This window comes from Coccinella septempunctata, chromosome 4 (assembly GCF_907165205.1).
Source record: "Coccinella septempunctata chromosome 4, icCocSept1.1, whole genome shotgun sequence".
In the NCBI taxonomy this organism is placed as follows: domain Eukaryota; kingdom Metazoa; phylum Arthropoda; class Insecta; order Coleoptera; family Coccinellidae; genus Coccinella; species Coccinella septempunctata.
In genome coordinates, this window is record NC_058192.1 from 11,379,176 (window position 1) to 11,404,487 (window position 25,312).

Below are 25,312 nucleotides of genomic sequence, written 5' to 3' on the forward strand. Positions count from 1 at the left end.
CTTTAACATCAACGGAAAATCAATAGATGCACTCAATATTATCTTTCAAACAATTCGAATATTGAAAAAATTGAGATGTCCTCTGAAGCCTCTGAACTGGTTGGAATAAGGCCTACAATACTCAAATGGTATGATATTTCAGCAACTTTCGTGGAACCAGGTTATCGCATATTCATGATGGTTAATATAATCTAATATTTTGTATCGATATATTAAAGTATTGAGACTAATTTTCGTTATCGTTTCTCTTTTAAACAGCAGAAATTATTCATTTATGAAAATCATACAAAAATATATGTAGCAAATAAAGACGTTATCGAAAATAATGATTCATTACCTTCCATTAAAAATGATAATAATAAATAAATGGACAAAAAAATTTCTGGTGGTGTTGGATTCGAAATGTTCAACGTCATTTTGTACAATATACAATATGGTAAGTACAATATGGTTGTTGTAAATTCCTTTATGATGGATAGGTGCCTACCAAATAAGTGAATAGATTTTGATAGAACTCGAATTTGAAATCATCTATACACGAAGCGGTAGGATAGTTTTTAGCAAGAAGTGAAATTTCTGAAAATCGGTATGAATTCTTTATTCCTATCAGTTCCTAAACAAACCACTGAAAAGTGTTGAAACAGACCGAAAGAACAAGGAAAAATATTTCTTTATTTTCTTTTTCAAACTTGATTTCAAAAATATTCAGATTTTAATTTAGAAAACTCGCTTCCCTCGATTTGTGCTATCCATTCTTTGATTTCTCAATTGAAGATTTTCGCTGCACACATGTTTCATACATTATTACAATATCGATTATAAGTACCTGATAAATATATCACTCAAATTAATTAGTAAGATGGTTCGTGATTATTTATTTTTTGCATTGCGTACCAATACGAAATTTATACACCAAGTTGTTCACAAACTGTCATGAATTCAAGGTAATCTAGATCATAAGGTCTTCTTGGTCTATTTTTCTGGGTGTGATTATAGGTGTCATAATAGGTAAACGATGTCTTATCTACCCCCTATATTTTTCCATTTACTCTATAAATCTTTATTAAAACTTCCGAAATGCGACAGTACCTACATGTCGATGTCCAAAAGAAATAGTTTTTTGAATTAATATAACTTTTTTTCATCGGGTCCTCCTAAAATTGGTCTTATTCAGATCAAAAAATTATGAAATTCATTATACGTAATTCAAAATAGTTTCCCCCCCCCCCAAAATAAACTTTTCGTCCCCCCCTGTTTTTAAGAGCTGGCGTCGCCACTGGTGACACCAGACGTTCCCTCAGGCATTGAGTTGATTATGCAGGATTATTTGTAATTAATTGGTCCAAATGAATAAATGTTTTATAGGAAAAAAATTGAAATTATTCAACTGCTTTGTATTCTTTCTAATAATTTAATTCACAGAAAAAATAAATAATTTGCTATTCATACAAAAAAACTCTAAATAACCAATAAAATTAAGTATAGAAAAAAACATCTGTCCAATTTATATATCCCTCAAATGTCCTTCAATATTTCTGAGAGGAAGTTATCCCAACGTCTGGACCACACATCCATCGCATTCTTTTTTTCACCATCATCAAGAGCACTGAATCTTATCGAGTTCAAAGCGAATTGTTTCAACACTTTCAACCCGCACTTTTTCGGAGTCATTGCAAGAAACGTCACATACCAATCATAGCTAAGCCCGGTTGCTCCCCAAACTGCAGGATCATCATTACAAATAACCACTGGAAATCCTTTTGAGAGCAAAGGAATTATAGGATGGTTCCTTGGATCATCGTTCAACAGGAGAACTTGATTGGAAATCGGGCAATGTTCAATAGCAATATTATTTTCGAACACTAAGTTCATAAGCTGAGGATGCCTTGAGAGAGCGAAACCATGCCCTATTCTCTTCGATTTCATCAAAACAGCGTCAACTAAGTTACAGTCCGTGTGTCCAAACCAGTTCGTTTCACCTGCATGAAAGAAAAAATCAAGTTTCTCCCTCACATTCATTAAATCTTCGTGAAAATCCACCAGACTATGACCCTCTTCTTCGAAACCCACAAAATCTAGTCCAACGATGAGCTTCGGAAATTTTTCTTTCATCTCCAGAATATCTTTCAACTCTTTTCTCAGATCTTCAAGAGATATACCTCTGTAAATCGAATGTATATAACGAGCTCCTATAAAATCGCTGTGACCTTTTTTGAAATTTTCCTCCACTTCAATCATAGTTTTGAAAAAGTCTTCAGTTTCGTAATGGCCTCCTTTCAAGTCATAAAAAGGCATCGGGGTGGCTCTGAATTCTACATACATTACGTTGTCCTCGTACAGTTCCTTCAGGCACTGGTAATAATAATCTTCGAAAGCTGGTTTATAAGAAAACATGTCATATACCGCCGAGAATGTCCCCTTGAACTTTTTCCAAACCGATTCCAAAGAGGGGTAAGATTCACGTGGACAATCAACCATCAAACTCAATTGTTGCTTCAACCAGTCATCAAAATTCGTCTTATTCCTTCTCATCTCTTGTAGAGAAACCCATCCATTCTCTTTGGCTTCATCTTTTCTGAGAAATTTTATTTTGAATTGATCATTTATGAATTTTCCATAAACATTTTCTCTATATGTTATGTTTGTGATAATAAAATCAATAGATCCAGATGCAAGAAGATGAGAGTGAAGAGAATGGCCCTTGGGAAGTTTCTTCAGAATTTTGAAAATCTTCGAGTTGTCAATATCCTTCTTAGACTCAAAAAAATTCTTCTTGGGTAGGAAATCTTGACTGTTTTGGTACGATAATTTCAGTTCATTGCTCTTGAGATCGAGAATATGAGAATCCAACTTACTTTCCCTTTCATCCAGTTGTAAAGAAGATCCAAGAAAGAGATTTTCTTCCTTCTTCAATATATTGTTCCTTTCACTCACGTAGTCCTCGGTTGTTGACATATTCTCTACAAAGTTGACTTCACAATCACTATGAATATCCATATGCCAAACCCACTTAAATAAGCCTGACAAATACAGGGAATCCCCTGTTAGCTCAAGCGCCTGAACAGATATGTATTTAATCGAAAATATAATATGTATAGGTACTGTACCTTCATATTTTGTTTTTCGAAAAGAAAGATACTCCAATTGTGCCTGATATACTATCAGTGAATATCTGATATTATTTTAACCTTCATTATCAGTATCAAAGTACCATTCTTTTCAAATTTCAGAGTGAGGGAAATTATAATCATAATCGTCACGTCTTGGACGATCAAAATCAAAGATTTTGAGTCCGTGGATATGAAATCTGTAATGTATGCTTGATTATTTATTATTGATCTAATCTGTATCTCTCTATACAGGGTTGGGATGAAGTATAGAACCAAGTAAATATACTTTGACAGAAAAGGACAATATTTATGAAATTCTGCAGGTAAGAGCAATGGCGCAAAATGCATCTGATGTACAATTTTTTGTTGATATTATACTTCTGGTTAAACCGGAACTCTTTTAGTTTATATGAGACCTCCTGTACTTCTTTGCAGATGTTTCTCCAATAGATTAATACTTTGGGATGGATTAGTTTTTTATATAACACCTGATTGTAATTATTGTAATTCGTATTCTGTATCTTGAATAAGAACAGTTAATATATTGTATTTTGTATTTCCACTACGCGAACTAAAAATAAACTGTGTTTCTTATGTTGAGTACATCTAAGGTAGTATTTTGCCGAAGCAAAGCCCAGCTTTGAATATTGTAACTTTTCATTCATCATCGCACGCATTGAAAACATTATTTGTTTGATAGAAAAACGCTACAATATATTCTTTATGAGTTTATTTAATCCTTAGCATCATAATGTTTAATAAATCTTGCAGAAGGATCTGTGACACCTTTCACCCATCTGGGCATCCAAAAATGTGGCAAAAAGTTATCGGCTAACTTTTCGAAACTCTTCTCGAATATTTCCCTATAATACAGAGATTCTTTCGAAGTTGGGGTGCAATGAGGATATTTCTTTGTCGCAGAAATCTTCTCGTATTTCTCACTGAATCTTCTGTCGATTATTTCTTGAAGAATGACGAACAAGGATTTCTTTTGGGAGGCTACGCCATCACTGGAATATAAACACCATATAATTTAAGCATATGGATCTTCGAAGTGAAAGAAATATATTGAAGAGTAAAATTTGAAAACATTTTTTGGTCCATTTCGAAATCAAATGAAAAAATAATGAAGGTAAGAAAGTGTTCGCTTGAAAACATTACTGAAACGTAAACGTTCCATAATGCACTGACCTAAACGCTTCTTTAGGTCTCCAAAGTATGTCATGGGGAAGTAAGTCATCTTTGTCAAATGCTGATCTCAGTAGATATTTCTCGATAGATTTGTCTTTTGGTTGTCTTAGACTTCCCTCGATACTCAAGTAGTAGTTTGTGAACTGTAAATCCAAAAATGGTACTCGTAATTCCAAACTGTAAATAGAAAGAGAGTGATGTCTTTAATCATGAAATTTTACACAAAATTCAGGCTATTCAAATTATATCTTTCAAAAGATAGCCTCGTCCCTACTCTGTCTCTGTCCACTAGTTATATATAGAAGTCTTCAAAAGAAATTGTGTCATGTGCAAACTTATGTTATCATTTTCCGTTTTGTAGAGAGGAAAAATCATTGGGGATTAAGACAATTGGAAAAAATCATTCAAGATACAGAGGCCATTCTAGAGCATTCATACTACACAGATTGCGTAGATGAAATATTGAGCCAGTTTACCTTTGCGATGATGTTGTTCTATCTGCTCTCAATCCATCGAACATGTATATTTCACTCAAAAGCCTTATACTTTCTTCGTGAGCACTAGAAGAGTCAGGTGCGTCCCTGAAGTAGATATACCCTTGAGCTACTTCATCAGCCCCTTCACCGCTAAATAGCACTGTTGTGTCTGTGTTGTCCTGGATATACTTCGATATGAGATACATAGGAATTGACGCTCGTATGGTCGTTATGTCAGGGGTTTCTAACGTATAAATTACATCATCCAAAATCCTTTCAACGTCTTCCTCTGTGAAGATGATCTCATGATGTTCCGTCCCTATAAAATCTGCTACTTTTCTGGCTGCTTTCAGATCTGGGCTGTCATCCATACCAATCGAAAAAGACTATGAACAAACTGGTAGTTTATGGAAGTTAAAAATGAAATAAGCGCTGAATTATTGCAATAAGAGTATTTGAATTTCAAGACTAACCTGTACTTTGTAAGGAACGTTTTCTTTTTTCGCTTCTCTGACTAACAGAGATGCGATAAGGGAAGAATCTAGACCCCCTGACAGGAGGCATCCAATTCTTCTGTCAGCCATCAATCTTTTTTTCACGGCGGCTGTTAAAAGGGTCCTTATGTTACTTAGGTGATCGGCAGGGGCCAAATTTTCAAATGGCACGTATGTTTTGAAACTGGGCCTGTCTCCTGGCTTATGGAAGGACGCTTGACGAACGAGTTTTACTTTTCCATTATCCAGAACGTTGTATTCCTCGTATGTTCCAGGTTTGAATGGTGCGAGGGTCCTTTCTTCGCCGTTGAGATCGTGTTCTACATCAACTAAACCTTTAAGCCATAAAAAAAAGATGAAAACCTCATATAATCATAAAGATGGAAAGGAATTTAATTCATTACATCAATGTCTTCTATCGAAGCCATTATCAATCTGAAGAAAGCTCTGCCAAAAGGCAGAGTCATTCCTGAATATTCCAAAATGGCGCTCACCTTTTGCTTCAGAGCATATACCGAGCACTCCAGATTTACTGATCAGTTTGAACATTGGTCTCACTCCGTATGGATCTCTGGCCAGAAATACCTTCTTTTCCTCGAGATCCACCATACAGAAGGAGAAAACTCCGTCCAAGTTCTTGACAACTCCTTCTATACCAAATTTTTCATACAGATGAACTATGGACTCCACATCAACTTTGGTTTCGTATTCAAAGCCAAATTCATCTTTCAACTAAGGATACATTTATGTCAATTATTCAATATATATTCAAATAGCAGAAGTATTCGTTTAAATGTTGGCTATATTAAGGCTTCATGAATGCTCATCAATAAATTCAATAGAAGTATGCCTAGATTTTTAATCGGCCACTTATCTATCCCAAGAAATATGAATGTACCAATAATATAAAAATTATAACATTATTCAATTGTTAAGCTTAGGGACTGAATACTCTTATATCAAAGCGCATGCAGGCATTTTGAGGGATTCTAACTTTCGTAATTATCGAAAAACAAGCAAAAGAATAAGATTTGTATGTATAAATTTCAACTGAAGAATGATTTGATAATATAGAATATTTATTACTATTTTTATACAAAGTCCATGAGAATAATAATAAGTATGTTCTTCATAAAACCCCTTTCAGAAATTTGAATTTTGAAACGTCAGATGCGCACACATACGAAAAATTAAGAGGAGAGAGCATCAAACAATAATGAAAAAAATTAGAAAATATACAAAAAATTCACAACAACAGATATGGACTCGCTTACACAGTAGTAGAATCATTATATACGGTTGAGATCGCAGGATCAACTTACAGATTTATAATTGTATATTTCTCCATTGCAAATTAACATAACGTGAGGATACAAATGAAGTCTCAGCGGTTGCATGCCCCATATTGGATCAACAATGGCAAGACGGTGAAACCCAAGACAAGAGTTCTGAAAAAAAATGCAAATGTTTCGGTATTTACATATTGGTCGTGAGATGATGCTACACCATACTAGTGGAATTTTTAAATGTGCTAAAATTGTGATTTTTTTTCCTGTTTCCATTAATTTGTGTTACCGGAATGCAAAAATGTACCTATACATTTTATTATAGAGATATTTTTTTCAAAATCTTTCCATAGAAAGTTCATGGGATTCCAAGTTCAAATATATCATATTTATGCAATTTTGAGATATTGATGATTAATAAAATTTTTGCTTGTTTGTTAAATTTTTTTTTTTTGATAAATTGTTTTTGTCTTACAATCTTCCTTCAAGTACTTACTTTCAGTTTCCTGTCACACTCTATCCTGAAGGCATCAGGTCCTCTGTGACCAATTTTTGGAAAAGTGCAAGCGCAAAACTTTTGCGGATTTTCCAAACCGAATATGGCCCAAATTCCGCACATGTTGAATCCTACGAGACAAAAAAAAATAAGAAATTTGAATCTATAGTGTGTTATAAAACTCTAGGAGGTCATCAGTTTCTTTTTTACAAAATTGTATCAAGTTACCTCAAGCAGATGAGTTTGACAACTATAAAAAAATCGGCGTTTTAATCCGAGTGAATAAATTCTCTCAAATCGGCAAATGAGCAGAAAAATCGAATGCTATAAAGTTTTTACTTTCATACCATTCTCGTGAAGCTCACTAACGATTGAGAAAGTAATACATCAAAGATGTTTGAAAAGGGAATATGGTTATGGTGTTTATATGGTTAATCGAAAGATCAGTTGATTTTCCTTTTTCGCTAATACTCGGTCTTTTTAAAGCGTTTTTTGCTTGCGTATAAATGATATCCGAGAAACAAAGTAGCTGTAATGCTGTACAGGTTCATATCAACCTTTCGAACAATTCCATCTATAAATTAACAGAGTGAAAAATATAATTTTGAATTTGAAAAAGGCAAAATTTGTTGTTTTCATTTGCAGAAGTTACATTTTGGCGGATGCGCTATGGAAGAAAAGCTGTTGTATGGAGTATATTGAAATTTTTTATCCCAAATAACTTTCAAAAAATATATTTCTCCTGAAACCTATTCACAAGCTGTGCAAACTCATATATCAGTCATATTCTAACCAAACCTTTTTCCCAGGATATCGCAAAATTTCAAAGATATTTTTTATTATACGTATATCGCGGAAAATACTGTGAAAAACCCAGTCTTTGATAACATAAACAGTAGATGATTTTGCTTTCCTTTGATAAATGCAAACGAAGTAAAATTTTTACCCTAATGAAAAATATTTTCACAAACTGGTTGAACTCACCTCAAATATTTCTTGACGTTGACACAAACAATCAAAAATATTTCAAAGCGGTCTTTGCGTGGCAGTTCGACAAACGGTTATTCTAACCTATTCCAATTGACAATCACAACCTTTTAGCGTACGTTTCTGGATGAACATTTCACCAATAAAATAAATTGTTTATATCCCTGAGCGTGTTCTAGCGCTAACATCAGCAGGAGCAGGAGAAATGATGCAACAAGAGAGGAATTGCGTGATAGCGTTTCATAGCGCAAAGGATTGCGCAACCATAGGCGTTATTTTGGGGAGGTATATTGTAGGTATTCAGCAAAATTAGTTTAAATTGAAAAAGTAGTTTTATTGAAGATATAAGTGAAGACAACTTCTGAATATAAATAAATCCCTTATTTTTATATTAGCAAATATAAGAGTGAGCCCAAAATGTGGAATAATAGATGAAGTGAAAGTCAAAACTAGGCATGCAGGGTTTTCAAAACACATATATTCTTTCAGAAATCCACGTGAAGCTATTGTGGAAAAGAATTTCAAGTGCAAAATATAGTTGTTGCCACTCTAAAAATATCTACATTCCGCGATTCCGCATTTAATGATAGCAATAGTGACAGGTCTCAAAAAGTTCGTATCAATGCATTTGACATCCTGCCTCGTACCTAGCTTCAATCAAAGTTTAGTTTTCCATGTATATTCAACTGTTTCTAAGTGGATAAAGTACAAATAGAAATAATTTGTATTTGTTGAGGTCAAAAAAACACATTGAAAGCTTTCTAGGATTTTCGATTTTTTTAAAAAATTGAGAATTGAGAAGCAAAAATTCCTTCCATCTGCCCTCACGATTTTGGAGCTTGATCGCTCAAAACAATTGTTGGATTCCTTTGAAATTATATCAGCTCAATCAAAACGAGAAGTAACAGTAATATTTCTGCTACTACGCCAATGGGTATCTGTTATATCGGCCAAACGAAAGATGCAGCTAGTAAATTTTTTGCTGCTATACTTCATTTGCCGCTCCATTCACCTAGGATCTGAATTCTCATCAAATTCATTTCGGTAAAATCACACTATGAGTATAGGTATAAGAAATTTCACCATTTATGCATATCCGGGAAAACCGGTAGCATAAGATTCCACTTCTCTTCGCACTCTTCTTAGTCTCTGATGTGAAAGCCTCCGAGTTCCAAATAAACAACCATCAAGAACTGTGGCCTACAGTCGTTAGAATGAAGTTGATTTTCACAACAATTCTCTGCTTCCTCACGTTTCAATCATCCACGTCCATCAACTTAATCTTGGTAGGACCTGTGAAGTTTTTCGTGAACAATTCCGATACGACTTCTGTGAGCAAATTGCCCCCCATTTTGGAGTATTTCCTGCAAAGGGTCCAGGCTGCGAATTCTAATTACGTCCACGAAGATCTCAGCAGGCCGCAAACTTGGGAAAAACCTGTGTATACTTTGAGTCCTGCTGAAGAGGAAATGTTTTATGGTCCGGCCTCCACGAAACCATTGGTAGAGGAAGCTGTGGTTGTAGAAGATGAGGTTACCACGACAACTAGCAAATACGATAATTTCGAGTATGTGGACGAGGATAATTCTACAGAGTTGTTATTCGAGAAAATAACCGAGGCTCCCCCACCATTTTCTATCAATAACAATCAGTATGTCATCTATAAAATTGGTAAGTTGTCTGAACGTAGGATGTGTTGTTTTGATTCAAGGAATTGCTAGAAATTTGTAGTATAAGTTGACTCGAATAACATGTCGTATTTTTTTTTTAATCGACATGAGGGATATGAATCAATATTCCTTTGAACTTCAGCCAATTGATTCGTCTCTCTTGTCATTAATTAGTTACCAAATTGGATGTCATCCGTTACTCGATTAAGTTAGGAAACAAATCGATAAACACAAATGGAAACTCTCATCTCAAGCATTTAACTTGCATATTAGATTCCAGTGGCGCGTAGGTATCTGAATTTTGGCAATGAAAGGAAATTTCCTGCAATATTCACCTACCTTACTTTAATTCATTTTGATGAATCACAAAGGAAGCTGAGAGATTGAATATCTTATGTTTTTCCATTGGTATTTCAGACAAACATTTCTCACAGTGACACAAATTTTCTATACAGTTCCTATTAAATGATATTTGTAATTAGGTTCATCTCCCATTCAAAAAGATTTGAAATTTTGTTTAACATCTGACCCTTAATTATCGATAAGGATCAAATTATTCATCAAAATAAACGATATAATGTTGGAAGAACATATTCGGCAAATCGGTAGTACGCCACTGGATAAAAAGGTGTAATTAATATCCTCACCCTAGTGGGTCAAACTCAACTTATGAGTATCCCAATTTTGTCTTATGGACTCTCTTCACCTCATTTAACTTAACTGTATTCAAGAGCTCTTGAGCGTCAGTATTTTACCAATACTCTCAGATAGCTTGACCGGTAGAAGCGAATTAAACCAATTCAGGAATACCGTGTTGAAGAATCAGACCCTTTTTTGTTGCCAAAATTGAATGTGTTCGCCACTAGGAAATATTTTTCCATAAATCTTACTAGGAAAAGTTGCAAAAGTTCAAAATTTCCAAAATGCTTTCTATGCCAACTTTCTTATTGTCTTCAGTCTTGATTTACTCGTTTACAAGTGCTGTGCCAGTGATTTCAAAAGGATATGTTTTACTACCAGTTGGGTATGAATAGAGAACAATTTTAATTTAAATTACATTTAAACGATTTCGTCCTATTTCATACGCAATCATATTGCAAAGCAGATAGTTTATCCATTATCTATTAGGTCCTTTCGTTTGCATAAAAGTGTAGCACTTTTCTACACTCGATTTGATATACAGCAGTGTAGGGGAAGTGTAGTTTATCCATACATAGTCGAAAGGAGATGTAGATAAACTACACTTCCTCTACACTGGTGTAAATTCAATCAGCAAACGAGTACTAAAATCGAGTGTAGAAAAGTGCTACACTTTTTATGCAAACGAAAGGACCTATTATCTCATTACCTGAATCTTACTTGAATTCATTTTACGTACGAGTATATATTGGTCGTCAAAAAAACATACAAACTCCATTTATTTCAGATAAAAATTTTTTTACGGAAGGTTAAAATATCCAAAGAATGGATTAATCTAAAATAGTCAGCTAGTTACCTTATAACTTTTTCAGAGACCTCAAAGAGTCAGGAGGAAGACAAGGAATAATAGCTGGCTGGATTCAAAATTCGCAGTTTTTCCCGATAGAAGTAAATGTTCCACAAATAATATCGAATGTAACCAGCGGAGTGCAGGGAATAGGACAAAATGTAGGACAAGGACTTCAAACTGTTGGACAGAACGTTGGACAAGGCTTGCAAAACTGGGCTTCCTCTCTAGGACAACGATTCCCAATTATAAATAGACTTCCTATTATCGGTTCACAAATCAATCAGAATCAGATGACAACTCAAAAATTTCTCGTTATGATGCCTGTAAAAAAAGGTGATGTAAATAGTCTACCTGATACCGAAGAACTTTTCACATACCCTTAATCATCTTCTTCAGAAAAGCATAAAACCCAAACTATTCCTCAAAAAAAAAACTTACTTTTGATATAGTATTGCTTGGGTACATTATTTTCGATTTAATTGATATAGGTATAAACCTAATTCAAAATTATTCCTCCAATTAAAAGTTAACAATAAACGATTAATTTCCAAATGGAATAATTGCTGTTGTACCTATTATCCATTCCTTAATGTATGTCGAGCTCTTGTTGAGATGAAATTGTGCACATCCTGTGATTAATCGAAGATTCAGAATTCCCCTGAAGACTTAATTTCTGCATCATTCGACATTAATTGCATATAAGCTTGTTCTATAATAATCACTGGAGTATAATTCCTTATTATTATTTAAATGTGAAATTGATCGTATCATTAGTTTGAGTATTAAGTTTTATCACTGATTTCAATCATTTTGTTGTTTGTGAGTAGGAATCATCTTTATTTAATTTTATGAGCATTGATCAAAATATGTACAATTTTTATAAATTAAATTATTTATTTATTTTTCTTATAAAATTTCTCAAAAAAAATCATGTAGTTTTCAATACGACCCATGCTTTTTCTCCTGAGCTTGATAACCTCCTTGGCCGTAGCCTCCCTGAGCTGGTCCTTGTTTCGAAACAATAATACCAACAGGATAATCGAATTTGTAAAAGAAACCTCTAGGAGGGCCTTGCTCTTCATCTTTTTCTGGCTTATAGGAACCGTCATCTTCTTGCCCTTGGCTGGAGATATATTTACTGTGAGTATCACTCGCTTGACCGTATGGTGCAGCTTGAAGTGCTGCGTATTTATTGACATTCTGACTAGGCTGCGCTGAATAGCCTCCAGAAGCCTGTCCGTAACCAGATTGACCACCATATGCTCCAGAACTTTGTCCGCCATAGCCTGATCCACCTCCAACAGGTTTTGCACCATAAGCAGAAGTACTTTGCCCTCCATACGCGGACGTACCACTCGAAGACTGGCCTCCATATCCTGAACTTTGTCCACCATAGCCTGACCCACCACTAGCAGGTTTTGCACCATATGCGGACGTTCCAGTCGAAGGCTGACCTCCATATCCTGAACTTTGTCCACCATAGCCTGACCCACCACTAGCAGGTTTCGCACCATATGCAGATGTTCCAGTCGAGGGCTGACCTCCATATGCTGAACTTTGTCCACCATATCCTGAACTTTGTCCTCCATAGCCTGACGTACCACCAGCAGGTTTTGCACCGTATGCAGAAGTACTTTGTCCTCCATATGCCGAAGTTCCAGTCGAAGGCTGATTGCCATATCCTGAACTGTGTCCCCCATAACCTGATGAAGCACCAACGGCTGGTTTTGCGCCATATCCAGAATTACTTTGTCCCCCATATGCCGCGCCTCCAGATGACTGACCGCTGTATCCTCCTGAACTTTGTCCGCCATATGCAGATTGGCCACCGGCAGGTTTTTGTGCTGCATATCCATATGTACTTCCGGATGATTGTCCTCCATATCCTGAACTACTACTATAGCCTACGCTCCCTTGTCCTTTGCCCTGGTTTCCATAGGCAGACTGAGCTTGTCCGTATCCTCCAGAAGATTGACTTCCATAGCCACCACTTCCTGATGAGCCGTACCCACCGCTAGTTTGACTCTGACCATAACCTGTGTCTGCATGGGGTCCTTTCATGTGAGAACTGTACTGCTTCGACTGGTAGGCTCCTATGTTTTGTTGATTTCTTCCTTGGTAAGGTTGATAATTGGCACTATAAGGTTCCAAGTTGGAATGGTAGATTGCACTTTGTTGAGAGGCTGCTCCTACTGGTTGCTTATAAACAGCAGACTTTCCGAACTGGGCAGCAAACTGTTGTTGGCGCTGTAATTGTCCTTGAACTGAAAGAGGTCCTTCTTTGTATTGCCCTTCGCTGTTGTAAGGGTCCCTATGAAGGTGTTATTTGTTGAATTAAAATCTTCTTTTATAGATATTATGATAAAACTTACTCAACAGGGCGTGAATTTCTTTCAGCTTCCTCCTGCCATCTCTTCAGAAATCGCTCTTTTTCAGCCTTCACTGCGGGAAGATCTTCTGGGAGATTTTTTGGAACATTGTCTATTTGATGAAAACCTGTTCCATCGTCCCAGTATTCCACCTTTAATAAACAATCAGAATATAAAGCTTGCAGTGCCAATAAGTGCATTTTTTCACCTTTATTTCCTGGCCATTTCCTGCTATGTAATTGTAGGCTCCTCTGAGGTCACCACCAGCTTTCTTTTTTTCGGTTTTTGCTATATCTGGCACCGAGTAACCATAAAGATATCCACCCAAGCCATCTTGTCCATGATACTGATTGGCCAAGTAGATGTCCTCCACAACATTATGTGGTTCGTTTCCTAGATATCTTACAGCAGGGACGTTAGATTCCACTTTGGGTGCATAGTTGAGGCTAGTGTCTTGTTGTTCAATTATTTGCTGAGCATCTTGTGGGTCCAAATCAGGCAGATTCACGCTTTCTGGTCGGGATACGTAAATAACCCCAAGAAGAACCTGTGTATTGAATTTTCTTAATATGTATATAATATTGAAATGTTTTTGAGGAAACAAAATGGAATTTAATCTCGAGACATATGATTATCTTTAGTTGAGTCATTGAGCGTGCAGTAAATGATCATGTTCAATGTGTATTCAACACGTACCTGATGACATGAGCAACAAACATCATTTTGGTCAATTATTTATTTGATTAAGTTGAGTCAATCATGAAAAAGTTATTAGTTTTCGAAGTGGTGAATATTCATACAAAAGGTTTCAATTACTTTTGGAAAACCTGATTATTCAATTCAGTGTTTCTCAGCAACATTCTACACTTGGTGCAGTTTCATATCGTACAAAATATATAAAATTAAAAAGTTATCTCGAAATTAGTCCAATAATATGAATGCAGTAAGTAGAATATGTTTTTACGATGTACAAATAAGCAAAGAAGAGCAAATTACATGTAAAAGTTCTATAGATAAGTCGAAATATACATATGTTCGTTTCCTTTTGTTGATCTTTTGGAATAGTATTGACTATTGAGAGAATTTCCTTTCAATTAGGTGTCAGTGTCAAGATGTATGTAAGATGAAAGGAAAAATTCAAAGATAAATTGGTACCAGTCTATTTTTTAGCGGAGAAAGATAACAATTGCAGTTAAGCCTTATTTGGAGAGAATGAAGTTCACTTTCAGCGTAGGGAAAGGTGTCATTTAATTTCATTCTCTACGAGTGAAATACCTTGATCTAGGAATCATTCAAGAATGATCGATATGGAACTTTCTTTGCTCGTTTAGGAAGTTGCTACGTCCTATTTTTCAGTTGATGGAGGATCAAATCAAAAATATATTTCAATGTCGATGATCTTGGTGAAGATAAAATTTTACCAATAAGCGTACTCAATATTCAATAATATTTTCTAGTATCCTTAAATAAATAACTTCAAAAAAATTGTTTGAGAACCAGAAGAGATTTTTCATTCGATTTTGAACACAGAGCTGCTTCGTTTTCAATAGCCCTCTCTGTATATCTAATAGGATTCAAGATATTTTTAATGCATAAAGGTGCATTATTATTTTGTCCAACTTTGTAAGTTCAAGTTTTCACAGAATGATTAAAAATAACGCAGAAAATTGATGTATTTTTTCAAACTGGATTTTTGGTTCATTTAAGTTACAGGAGAATATCCAACGAAAATTATATAGATACATATTTGTAAGAATTCCAAAGAATAGTTTGTGCGACTCAGAAAATATTTAATTATCACTAATTGAATGTTTAATTCAAAACCGCAAAAAATGTTGTTGTGTACATTCTCTCGTATTAATAGCAAAACAGAAAATCGCACTGGTGGAAACTGCAACGATTTTATAATTTCGAAAAATTCCAAATTTTTTCATTCAATAAATTATTACTCACAATTGCACTGGCAAAATAATTCACCATGTTCACAAAATCCCAACGATACACTTATTCAAAAAGAACAATTCCAACTATGTAATTTGAAGTACTCTTAGATATATCCCAAACAACACTATACCTGGCATAATCATCTTCTATTTATAACCATAAATGCGAAGATCCCTCTCCCATTTACTCCTCTCAGGAGGATATGATATTTCCACAAGAATTCTTAAAATCTGCCAGATCTCAAATGATAAACAATTAATGATAGTGTCTGGGGAGTAATTCATAATGGATCGTTCGTAATTGACGCTTAAAAAAAACATATCGGCTTATTCTTTTCGCACACCGATTGATTGTGTATTTTCTCATTTCTACATTATTTGCAATTAGTTTCAGACTCATCGAACTACGTAGTTCCATTCGATTTCAAAACGTCTGAATTGGGAAGTCTGCCTTTGTCTTGAATCTTGGCATTGAAACAGAGCCGTAATGTTAATTTGATGTGATAACACTTACACTCGTCTTATCGCCTTTCATTGCAACGCATAGTTTCCATGTATTATATATTTTTCCTGCTCCGTAAAGATTAACTTTGAATAAGTGTGACCTGCAGGGAAGCATGTAAAGCATGCGGTGATATGCTTTAGACTTTATTTTGACCTCCCCAGCAAAAGTGAGCCTGGCCACGAAAAAATTGAATGACTAATTTTCGAGATACAAGGTGTTGAATTTAAAAAATGGTGTTTTCGGCTCAGAATTTTCAACAATTTCGAGTATTGTTAAGCGCGGTAATATTAAAATTTAATACATCACTATTTTTCGTTTTATGCTCTGCAGGGTATTGGGAGCAAGACCCCCTATATATGTTCCATACAAAATGCGGAAGGATGTAACTACATTGAAATTTTCTTTACTCTATTCTGGAATCAAATCATTTGCTATGGAAAATTTATGAAATTCCATCTTAGATTGAATTGAACTTCTATTTCATTAACATAGATGATTCCGAAGTTGATTGATATAAATCATAGGTAAGTACCTATATGAATTCTTTCAAGTAAATCATTAATCATTCACTATTTTAGTTAGATATGACTTTGATAGAATTGGGACTTCTCTCATATTCTCCTGTTATGGATCGGATGAAATATTTTGTCATGATTCTATTATAAATCTCCGAATACGTCCCTGATACGAAAGAAGATGAGATATAGCCGGTACAAAATTATAACCTTCGGCCAATTATGACAGTTTTTACTACTTGCTCTAAAGAATATAAGGTGAGCATACATATTCCGGATGTGAAGATGTTTTGAAGATGATCTTAACTGGAATTATTATTATATGTATTCCGCACCTCGACTGCAAAATAAAATTTTAACGACAAACCTACGTTTTCATGCAACAATTTTGTTTTTAAGCAATGCTTTATTCATCTACAATAATGATTGCGAATTGATGGATTTTTTTATGAAATAATAGCTATCTATTCAGTTCGTTTCGTTTTGAATGGCGAACTATCATTTTTTCTCTAGTCTGTAGACTTGAGATATTTTACAAAGGGTTTCGATAATTTTGGTTGCATGATCCGGAGGTCAAAGATATTAACAAAAATAATTGAGTGAATCTATTGTTCATTCGTATTGAAAAGCCAATTATTACTTTTTTGGTAAACTTTTGTGGAAAAAATATATTATTATGAGGTGTTTTATAGGTACTGTAGGAGATTAAACTTACCATTTTTGAACACTTGAACACTGAAAAAAGTTCATATATCAACTGCATTTTATATAAAGCAAAAAACCGTCGGCTAATAAATCCAATGAATCGGGTGTACCTACCCTAACAAAAATAAATAATGTGTCAGAAATTTTTCGATGCAAGAAAATCCAACATCGGTAGCAAAAGTTCCGGTTTTAGCAAAAAATAAATTCGGAATTAAATTAATTGAAAAATTAAGATTTAATTATTATTCTTTTTGTTCGGTACTAAGTATATGCTATGGAGTTAATACAAATATGTAGGCATACGTCCTACCATCTGAATAATTAAAATAATTTCCAGAGTAATACAATTATATTTGAATGCATTTCCAAGTGAGAACCTACAAAATTTCTCAATTTTTATTCGAATCCACCCTTGCAATGAACCTAAAAATATTTCTCAGTTCAACATATTCTGTTGGGTATGAATGAGGTTTCAATTTTTTTCCAATCCTCTTGGGGATTTATCTAGTGTTCCCATTCCCAGAAAAAGATGTTCAACAAATGTATATTCTCTAAATTTTCGAGGTTGCGGTTTCCGTCAGATGCTATAAAAATATCTTATTGGAAGTGTGAGGTCATATAGGTATAAGCAGAAATTCTTGACAAGAAGTTGAGCGCTAAGATTTAAAAATATATTTTTCTATACCTTCCTAACGTAAACACTATTTTTTTATAGCATAAGCTTCTATCAAGTAGATTTATTACGTTTATTACGTTTATTGTGACCTTATAAATCCAAATGACAGAACCGTATTATTTAGCCCATGATACAATGAAGCTACAAAATTCCGAGGATGCATACGTACAAACCTATCTATATCTTCTTGACTAACCCATGTATAAATTTATGGAGACGATGACGATAAAGGTAAACATTGTAGTATGCATATAAAATCTGAATTATATGCCACAAGAAGACCTTTAAACCTGAGGTCATGGACAATTAAAAATTACGCTATCAAGAAATAAGTTACAATAATAAAAGTTAAAAGAAACGAATTCGAAAAGTTGAATTATTGCGCGCACATATAAAATTATCATTGAAAAGGCATTAAGTAGAGATGTATAAAACATTCTCTGAATTGATATGAAAATTTTGTAAAGTTGATTTTCAGCAAAACTATAAGGGGAATCTATATATCTTATGAATTTTTGTTTATATAGTTTTAGTTCTTCAAAATAAATATTGCACGCAGTCTTTTATTCAATATCTCCACAATGAAGAATGTCCTGTTATCAAATTTTGAAATACAAATAAATTTTAATCAATTATTATTGTAAGTGAATCCGTAGTAGGATTGAATTGAGCACACAAATTCTCATTTCAAGAATTTCCAGAATCAACTTTTCTCCTTCAATATTGAGATGCAAATACATAGCTATATAGTAGAGATAACACGCCAATGAATGGTATACTGTGATTTATGCTTTTGAATCAAATGACCCTGTCAATGAAATATTTTAATTTCCATTTAATTCGCTACAAGGATGTTATTAAGATTTACCAGTGACTCATCTGTATTCATTTCCTACGGAAATTTGCCTTCACCCGATTGAAAAATTCGAATGTGGTCAATATAGGTACCTACCTAGCCCTATAACTGAAATATTCGCAGAAATCGCAACTTAAAATTAAATCAAATGAATATATATAATTCATTACTAATATGGGAGAATCCATTATTTCCGCCTTAGCGAAAAAAAGTTTTAGTTTTTGCACCTGCCCATAAACCATATATTTTTTATTGAAATATGTGTATACCTATCAATGAATCATTCGATGGGTTAAGAGTCTCGAAGGTGCGTTTATTTTTTTCTTTGCGAATGGGCAATGGCCTTCGAAATAATTTTTCTTGGATTAAAATATAATACTGTCAGGCCTGTCACGCTGGAGACCGGGGTTCGATTCCCCGCCGGGAAGGAAAACTTTTTTTTCAGATTTCAAATATCACCTAAAACATCGAACGACAATAACTGTCAAATCGTTTTTGATCGTAAGGGGAATCTCTTCAGACTAAATTCTAGCTTGCCTTCGATAAATTATTTTAGTTTTGATTGAAAATGGGCATTTGGTATGCTAAAAGATGTGAACCTGTTGTTCAAGGCAGTGTGATAAATTTATCCAACGATTGTATACAATTCATTGAGACTGGTAATCATTTACTGTCAATATAAAGCACCATAATTCAAAATATCTTTCTTTGTTCCTAGGAAAGGCGCCACGAAAAACAGTACTGAAGAAAAATTTTCCTCTAGAAGAAGAAAAATATTTTACAACAATGAGAGCTATTGACGATGCCCATTCAAGAAGTTCAGGCGTCAATTTTGAAAGTTTCAAAAAAATGGCAAATTCTTTAGAGGCTACTCTAACATCAAACAAAACTGTTCCTTGTGCCAAAAGAAGGGTATTGACCCTTTTTTCAAGGTATTGTGCTGAAATAATTATTGAACTTTGAAATTTTCAGCTACTCAATTGCTTGAGAGATAATGAATTCTGCATGATAAAATGTCGTAAGGAATTAGAGAAATTCATTGACTGTGTAGATGCGCTGCGTGTTGAAGTTATGAAGAAAAAGTATATGAATGGCACCAAAGAGGAACATTCCAAGAAATCTGATCTGGGTGAGGGTTCAAAATGTCCTGGACCGAAGAAAAAAATTTACCTTTCTGACTAATAACAAATATATTTCACAATCTTAAATTATCTAAATAAATGTTAACGCTTTTCCAATGCTTTGAACTTTGCCTCCAGTCTTTTGGAATAAGCATCAAGCTTATATGCTGCTTGCTCCAATTTGGTTACATTATCTTCTAATTGATCTATCTGTTCAAGGAGAGGAATAAGGGATTCATCTGAAATTGATGACATCATTATTGTTAGCTAGCTCTAGCATTGATAGGCCAGTCAAACATTCCACTCACATTTTGCATTCAATTCAATTAAGCTTTTTGATACATTTATAGCTATATGCTTCATATCATTATACTTTGCTGTAGTTGCTTGGTTCATTTCTTCAATTAAACGATAGTCATCAAGACTTGCTGTTAGTTCACCATATAAATATTCAGCGCTTTTATTGAACATTGTGGTGGCGAGTCGGCTAAGATTCGGATCATGCGGATCTAGAGCTTCAAAACTAGACGTTGAAGTGGATAATGTTGGACCTAGAGAAGAAATATTCAAACATGCCCTTTTCTTATTTCTTTTTCATACCTCGTAAGGGAGAATCCGTCACACCCACTTCGGTGTCTGTACCTTCTGACATTGTTATTATTGTTATCGTTTTATCATCAATCTGGAATAATCAAAACCTGGTGCATTTCAACAAAGAGGATCTTTGATTTCAATGAACTTCCATCATAACATCAAAATCAAAACAATTTCCTGTCAAAAGAGTACACAATAAATGCATTTTTGAACTACTACACTGAGTGACGCTTTGTACTTTTAAACTATCGTGGTAAAATGACCTCTTTGAAAATGTTAACAGTGAGGTTATCACTAAAGATTGCTCTTTGGTTATCACTTTGTTTATAACCTACTAACGTCAATTTTTTCGTACACAAAACAAAACACCCACTTGTTACACCTTTCTTTGTCATAATTCTCAGGAAGAAATGGTTTTTACATTTTTGAACAGACAACAATATGTGTACGAATATTAGTAAATAATTAATTCTGCTGAAATTGTTTTCAGTTAATGATGCTTTAGCATTTTTAATGAAATTAGGAAAAGAAATTGAAAATTTGGTTTGTTCAACATGTTAGCACCAGAAACTGGCTCTGCGAATTACGCTTCTTCCGAAGCTGGCACTAATTCAAAATCTTTCATGAGAAAAATATCCGGAATTCTTAGTGCTTCAAGTTCAGAAAGATATTCAACTGATGGAGGACCAACTTACGTTGAGTTCAGCTCATTCAATGAACCATCTGATACCCGAACTCTTGGAACATTTGCTGGAGTTTTCAGTCCAGTGACTTTATCCATGTTTTCTGCCCTTATATTTCTACGAATGGGTTTGTAAAATTTTTTCTACTAAATATACATATCATTAATGGTATGTGTTTTCAGGGTACATCGTCGGAAATGCTGGTTTAATAGTAACATTGCTTCAATTTGCGATAGCTTACCTTATTTTGGTATCCACAGTTGCATCAGTATGTGCTATATCCACAAATGGTGCTGTGGAAGGAGGAGGGGCATATTGTATCCTTAATTTTCGAATATTATTTTATGACCTCAACAAAATTTCATATTCTTTGATTGCAAGTTTTTCCTGTGAAAATCCTTGACTTGATGAATAGTTATGATAAGTAGAACTCTAGGACCAGAGTTTGGTGGGTCAATAGGAACTCTATTTTTCTTTGCAAACATTGTAAGCAGTGCACTATGCATATCAGGTTGTATAGAAGGTTTAGTTGAAAATTTTGGACCTTCTGGTAATTCTAAGGTGTTCAAATGAAGATCAGTTTGTTTATTTCTTTAATTTCAGGGTATCTACTGAAAGGTATTATTCCAGATGGAGTATGGTGGAAATTTTTATATTGTTCCGGTTTAAATACATTAAATCTTTTGGTGTGCCTTATTGGTGCTGGAATGTTTGCTAAAACTACCGTTTTTATCCTTGCTATAGTTTGTGGCTGTTTAGGAATCACCGTTTTCAGTTTTTTCTATCAAGGATTCATGATGGTAATCAAAATAATTACATACATTGAACTGTGTGCTCAAATTACATTCAACTTAAATTGTAACTCGTAAAATTTTGTATCTTCTTCTTGGATTGACTTTACTGATTGATTTTCTGTATGTAAGTATTTAATTTTTGCAGGTTGATATACCAGAATCAAATGAACTGGTTAGCAACATTACACGTCAAGCAAATTATACAGGGTTGAACATACAAACGTTGTCTGATAATCTGTATCCTCAGTATGGAAAAGATTATACCTCTCATGGGGATATAGTGACTTTTGCTACAGTTTTTGGTGTTTTGTTCTCAGGTGTTACTGGAATTATGGCAGGAGCCAATATGAGTGGTAAATAAATTATGCTTCTCATTTTTTAATTCACTTTTTTTATATCAATTCAACATTATAATATACAGGGTGTTTCATGCAGTGTCCACTAGGGTTATGTAACAAACCAAATGAGATTTTTTTCTGATAATTTTTGGATCCATTCAACTTATACATATCTTCTATTTTCAGGTGAATTAAAATCCCCCAGCAAATCGATACCATTTGGCACACTATCAGGTGTTGCATTCACCTTCATCGTATATTTGTTAATTTCATTTTTAACAGCAGGAACTTGCAGCACATTTCTTATGCAGAATAATTACCTCTTTATGGCAGGTGTGAGTATCATACCAAGTTCTGTTGCCATTGGCCTTCTGACTGCTACTTGGTCCGCAAGTTTGAGCAACGTCATTGGTGGTTCTCGTGTTCTTGAAGCTTTGTGCAAAGATGATGTTTATGGTAAGTGAATTCCAAAAAATAGCGAAGCGCAAATTTATTTCACATTTTTGCAGGCGCTTTGCTCTCATTTATACCTAAGGGTACCTGGAGGGGTAATCCGATTGCAGCAGTACTCGTTTCGTGGCTATTAGTGCAACAAGTTCTTTTAATAGGATCTTTGAATGTAATTGCACAATTGAACTCGGTTTTATTTTTACTCAGCTACCTAGCCACTAATCTGGCCTGTCTAGGCTTGGAAGTAGCAAGTGCCCCAAACTTCAGACCTTCTTTTATTTATTTTACATGGCACACTGCTTTTATCGGACTAATGGGAACCCTTATAATGATGTTTGTCATCAATCCACTTTATGCTATGTTAAGTATCTCCTTGTGTACGCTCTTGGTTATGCTGTTACATTTGTTCTCTCCATCTAAGGAAGCTCAGTGGGGAAGTATTTCTCAAGCACTTATATTCCACCAGGTAAGTATCTTCAATTCATATGAAGTTCCCAAAATGTTTGAAGATGAATTTAAGTAAGTAAATATCGCACCTTTTAGGTTAGAAAATATCTGTTATTGCTCGATTCGAGAAAAAACCATGTCAAATTCTGGAGACCCCAGATTCTTCTCTTGGTGAACAATCCAAGAACTTCTTGTCCGCTCATCGATTTCGTGAATGTTTTGAAAAAGGGTGGACTATATGTTTTGGGTCATGTGATTAGAGGTGATCCAAATGCTGCAGGTTCTGATCCAACGCTAGAATCCAACTCGCATTGGTTGAATCTGATCGATCATTTGAAAGTGAAGGCATTCGTTGAGTTGACGGTTGCGAATACAATCAGAGAGGGATCTAAACATTTGATGAGAATATCAGGAATGGGAGCTATGAAGCCGAATACTGTGATATTAGGATTTTTGGGTGACGAACGTGCAGAAGATTTCTTACGCAGGTATTGGCATGCTAAAAATGGAGATAAATCATCAGTTGATTACTTTCAATCACTTGATTGGAAACAAAAAAATACATTGAAAACCATTATTTATTGTATATATTTGATTACAGTAACGAATCCTCGTACAGAAATTTGGAGTTCAGTAGTGATATATTTCCTTTAGAAGACGAGTCCTCTCTGCAACCAGTTGAATACATTCAAATCATGAGTGATGTGTTGAAGTTAAACAAGAACTTGTGCATTTGTAGAAATTTCCACAAATTGAAAAAAGACTTGAACAAGTAAGTACCTGCAAAAATGATCTGAAAACTCCCAACTATGCTGAGTTTATTTCAGAGGTGGGGTACAATTTATTGATGTTTGGCCTGTTAATTTCCTCAATCCAACAGAAGATGATGCATTCGACATAACTTCACTTTTCATGATGCAGTTAGCTTGCATTGTGAATATGGTGAACATGTGGAGTAAGCTGAAGATGCGGATTTGTGTTTGCGATGAAGCTAGGCAATCCTCATTCAGTATAAATTCCAACCAGCAAAGTCACACTGAAAGATTATCCTCCATGTTGAAGAATCTGAGAATTCAAGCAGAAATATGCCACGTTAACTCTTGGAAGAATGTAATTGAGGCTCATTATCAGGATTCTGATGATTATTTCAGGGGGTATGTTGAACACTTAAACATAATTTTTCATTACCCATAGTACTGATTTTTTTTACAGAATCAACAATTTGATTTATCAGAAGAGTGAAGACACTGCAGTTACATTCATTTACCTCCCAAACCCACCCTCCTCAGATGATGCTGCAGAATCATTCTTCAGAAAACTCGAAATGATCTCAAATAATTTGCCACCCACAATTTTTGTACATGGTGTCAGTATGGTTACATCTACAACCCTGTAATTTTAGGATTAATTTTTAGATTTTAACTCGAGCAATTTTATCTATATCATTATATTTTTGTACAAGACAAAAATAACCTATATCTCTTTTACTTCGAAACTATTTGATAAAAAACTTTTTTATCAAATTCATTCAGAAGAATTCATTCATGAGTTTAAATGAAATATATTTTTTTACACACTTTATTGCAAGAGACTTCTTTGAATGATCTGTAACTAGATAACAAGCGCCAGCTACCGCGTCCGCGGATCTTATAGGCGATTGTTGTGCGTCTTCTTACATTTCGAGAAAGAAATTATCATGAAGTTATAGTTGAAACAAGTTTCAATCTGTAAAAACACTCCAGCTGTGTGTGTGGACATGATAAAAGTCATAATTTTGAAAGTATTGAGCTAAATTTTGGCAGGATTATGCGGATCCATAGTATGAAAAACATCTTGGTAGCAATCAGAAGAAGGGTTTTTGAGTTTTAGAATTTTTTGAAAAAATTGTTGTGTGTACAGATCGCACAACTAGTGGTTTTCGTCAAGATCAATCAAGCGGTTTCCGAGTTTTTTGAAATTTCGGGTTCCTTTTCAGAAATTTTTTTTCGTCAGTTTTGGGGATTTTTCAAACGAATCTCATTTCAAGTTATGAAAAAGAAAATGTTCTTTTCGAATAGAATCACGATGGTATTTCGACGAAAAACTACATCTCTCCGAGTTTTTATTCTTCGGCAGTA

At 34.5% G+C, this 25,312-nt stretch overlaps 7 protein-coding genes across 11 annotated transcripts; 3 read left to right on the forward strand and 4 right to left on the reverse strand.

Moving 5' to 3' along the window:
- Positions 1-1,477: 1,477 nt before the first annotated feature.
- Positions 1,478-3,123, reverse strand: LOC123311048 (adenosine deaminase 2-like). Its single transcript, XM_044894805.1, has one exon. The coding sequence runs from the start codon at positions 2,995-2,997 to the stop codon at positions 1,516-1,518; it is 1,482 nt and encodes a 493-aa protein (XP_044750740.1). The 5' UTR covers positions 2,998-3,123; the 3' UTR covers positions 1,478-1,515.
- A 702-nt stretch (positions 3,124-3,825) lies between these two features.
- Positions 3,826-8,253, reverse strand: LOC123312051 (asparagine synthetase [glutamine-hydrolyzing]). Its single transcript, XM_044896245.1, has 8 exons — positions 8,038-8,253; positions 7,054-7,184; positions 6,594-6,719; positions 5,766-6,003; positions 5,251-5,606; positions 4,778-5,163; positions 4,302-4,478; positions 3,826-4,120 (listed from the first exon to the last, which is right to left on the reverse strand). Exons 2-8 carry the CDS (start codon positions 7,174-7,176, stop codon positions 3,844-3,846), a joined length of 1,683 nt encoding a protein of 560 aa, XP_044752180.1. The 5' UTR covers positions 7,177-7,184; positions 8,038-8,253; the 3' UTR covers positions 3,826-3,843.
- Positions 8,254-8,459: 206 nt separating this feature from the next.
- On the forward strand, positions 8,460-12,064 carry LOC123310703. 2 transcript variants are annotated; one of them, XM_044894320.1, is made up of 2 exons: positions 8,460-9,711; positions 11,222-12,064. In XM_044894320.1, the coding sequence occupies exons 1-2, from the start codon at positions 9,255-9,257 to the stop codon at positions 11,254-11,256; spliced, it is 492 nt and encodes a 163-aa protein (XP_044750255.1). In that variant the 5' UTR covers positions 8,460-9,254; the 3' UTR covers positions 11,257-12,064. The 2 variants fall into 2 exon arrangements, with proteins under 2 accessions (XP_044750255.1, XP_044750256.1); XM_044894321.1 differs by lacking the exon at positions 8,460-9,711 and adding an exon at positions 10,328-10,734.
- Positions 12,065-12,073: 9 nt separating this feature from the next.
- LOC123310700 (glycine-rich cell wall structural protein 1.8-like) lies at positions 12,074-15,833 on the reverse strand. 4 transcript variants are annotated; one of them, XM_044894315.1, is made up of 5 exons: positions 15,522-15,833; positions 13,777-14,115; positions 13,572-13,720; positions 12,654-13,510; positions 12,074-12,566 (listed from the first exon to the last, which is right to left on the reverse strand). In XM_044894315.1, exons 1-5 carry the CDS (start codon positions 15,546-15,548, stop codon positions 12,139-12,141), a joined length of 1,800 nt encoding a protein of 599 aa, XP_044750250.1. In that variant the 5' UTR covers positions 15,549-15,833; the 3' UTR covers positions 12,074-12,138. The 4 variants fall into 4 exon arrangements, with proteins under 4 accessions (XP_044750250.1, XP_044750249.1, XP_044750251.1 ...); XM_044894314.1 differs by having other exon boundaries at positions 12,074-12,536; positions 12,624-13,510; positions 15,522-15,831; XM_044894316.1 differs by having other exon boundaries at positions 12,074-12,782; positions 12,894-13,510; positions 15,522-15,820.
- A 3,372-nt stretch (positions 15,834-19,205) lies between these two features.
- Positions 19,206-20,001, forward strand: LOC123310702. The gene is made up of 3 exons (XM_044894319.1): positions 19,206-19,427; positions 19,487-19,680; positions 19,741-20,001. The coding sequence occupies exons 1-3, from the start codon at positions 19,337-19,339 to the stop codon at positions 19,948-19,950; spliced, it is 495 nt and encodes a 164-aa protein (XP_044750254.1). The 5' UTR covers positions 19,206-19,336; the 3' UTR covers positions 19,951-20,001.
- Positions 19,940-20,654, reverse strand: LOC123310704 (biogenesis of lysosome-related organelles complex 1 subunit 2). Its single transcript, XM_044894322.1, has 3 exons — positions 20,490-20,654; positions 20,198-20,440; positions 19,940-20,128 (listed from the first exon to the last, which is right to left on the reverse strand). The coding sequence occupies exons 1-3, from the start codon at positions 20,539-20,541 to the stop codon at positions 19,992-19,994; spliced, it is 432 nt and encodes a 143-aa protein (XP_044750257.1). The 5' UTR covers positions 20,542-20,654; the 3' UTR covers positions 19,940-19,991.
- A 134-nt stretch (positions 20,655-20,788) lies between these two features.
- LOC123310699 (solute carrier family 12 member 9) lies at positions 20,789-24,776 on the forward strand. Its single transcript, XM_044894312.1, has 11 exons — positions 20,789-21,293; positions 21,349-21,483; positions 21,582-21,716; positions 21,770-21,966; positions 22,106-22,313; positions 22,485-22,754; positions 22,808-23,214; positions 23,292-23,683; positions 23,797-23,967; positions 24,023-24,349; positions 24,408-24,776. The coding sequence occupies exons 1-11, from the start codon at positions 21,038-21,040 to the stop codon at positions 24,589-24,591; spliced, it is 2,682 nt and encodes an 893-aa protein (XP_044750247.1). The 5' UTR covers positions 20,789-21,037; the 3' UTR covers positions 24,592-24,776.
- The last annotated feature ends 536 nt before the right edge of the window (positions 24,777-25,312 follow it).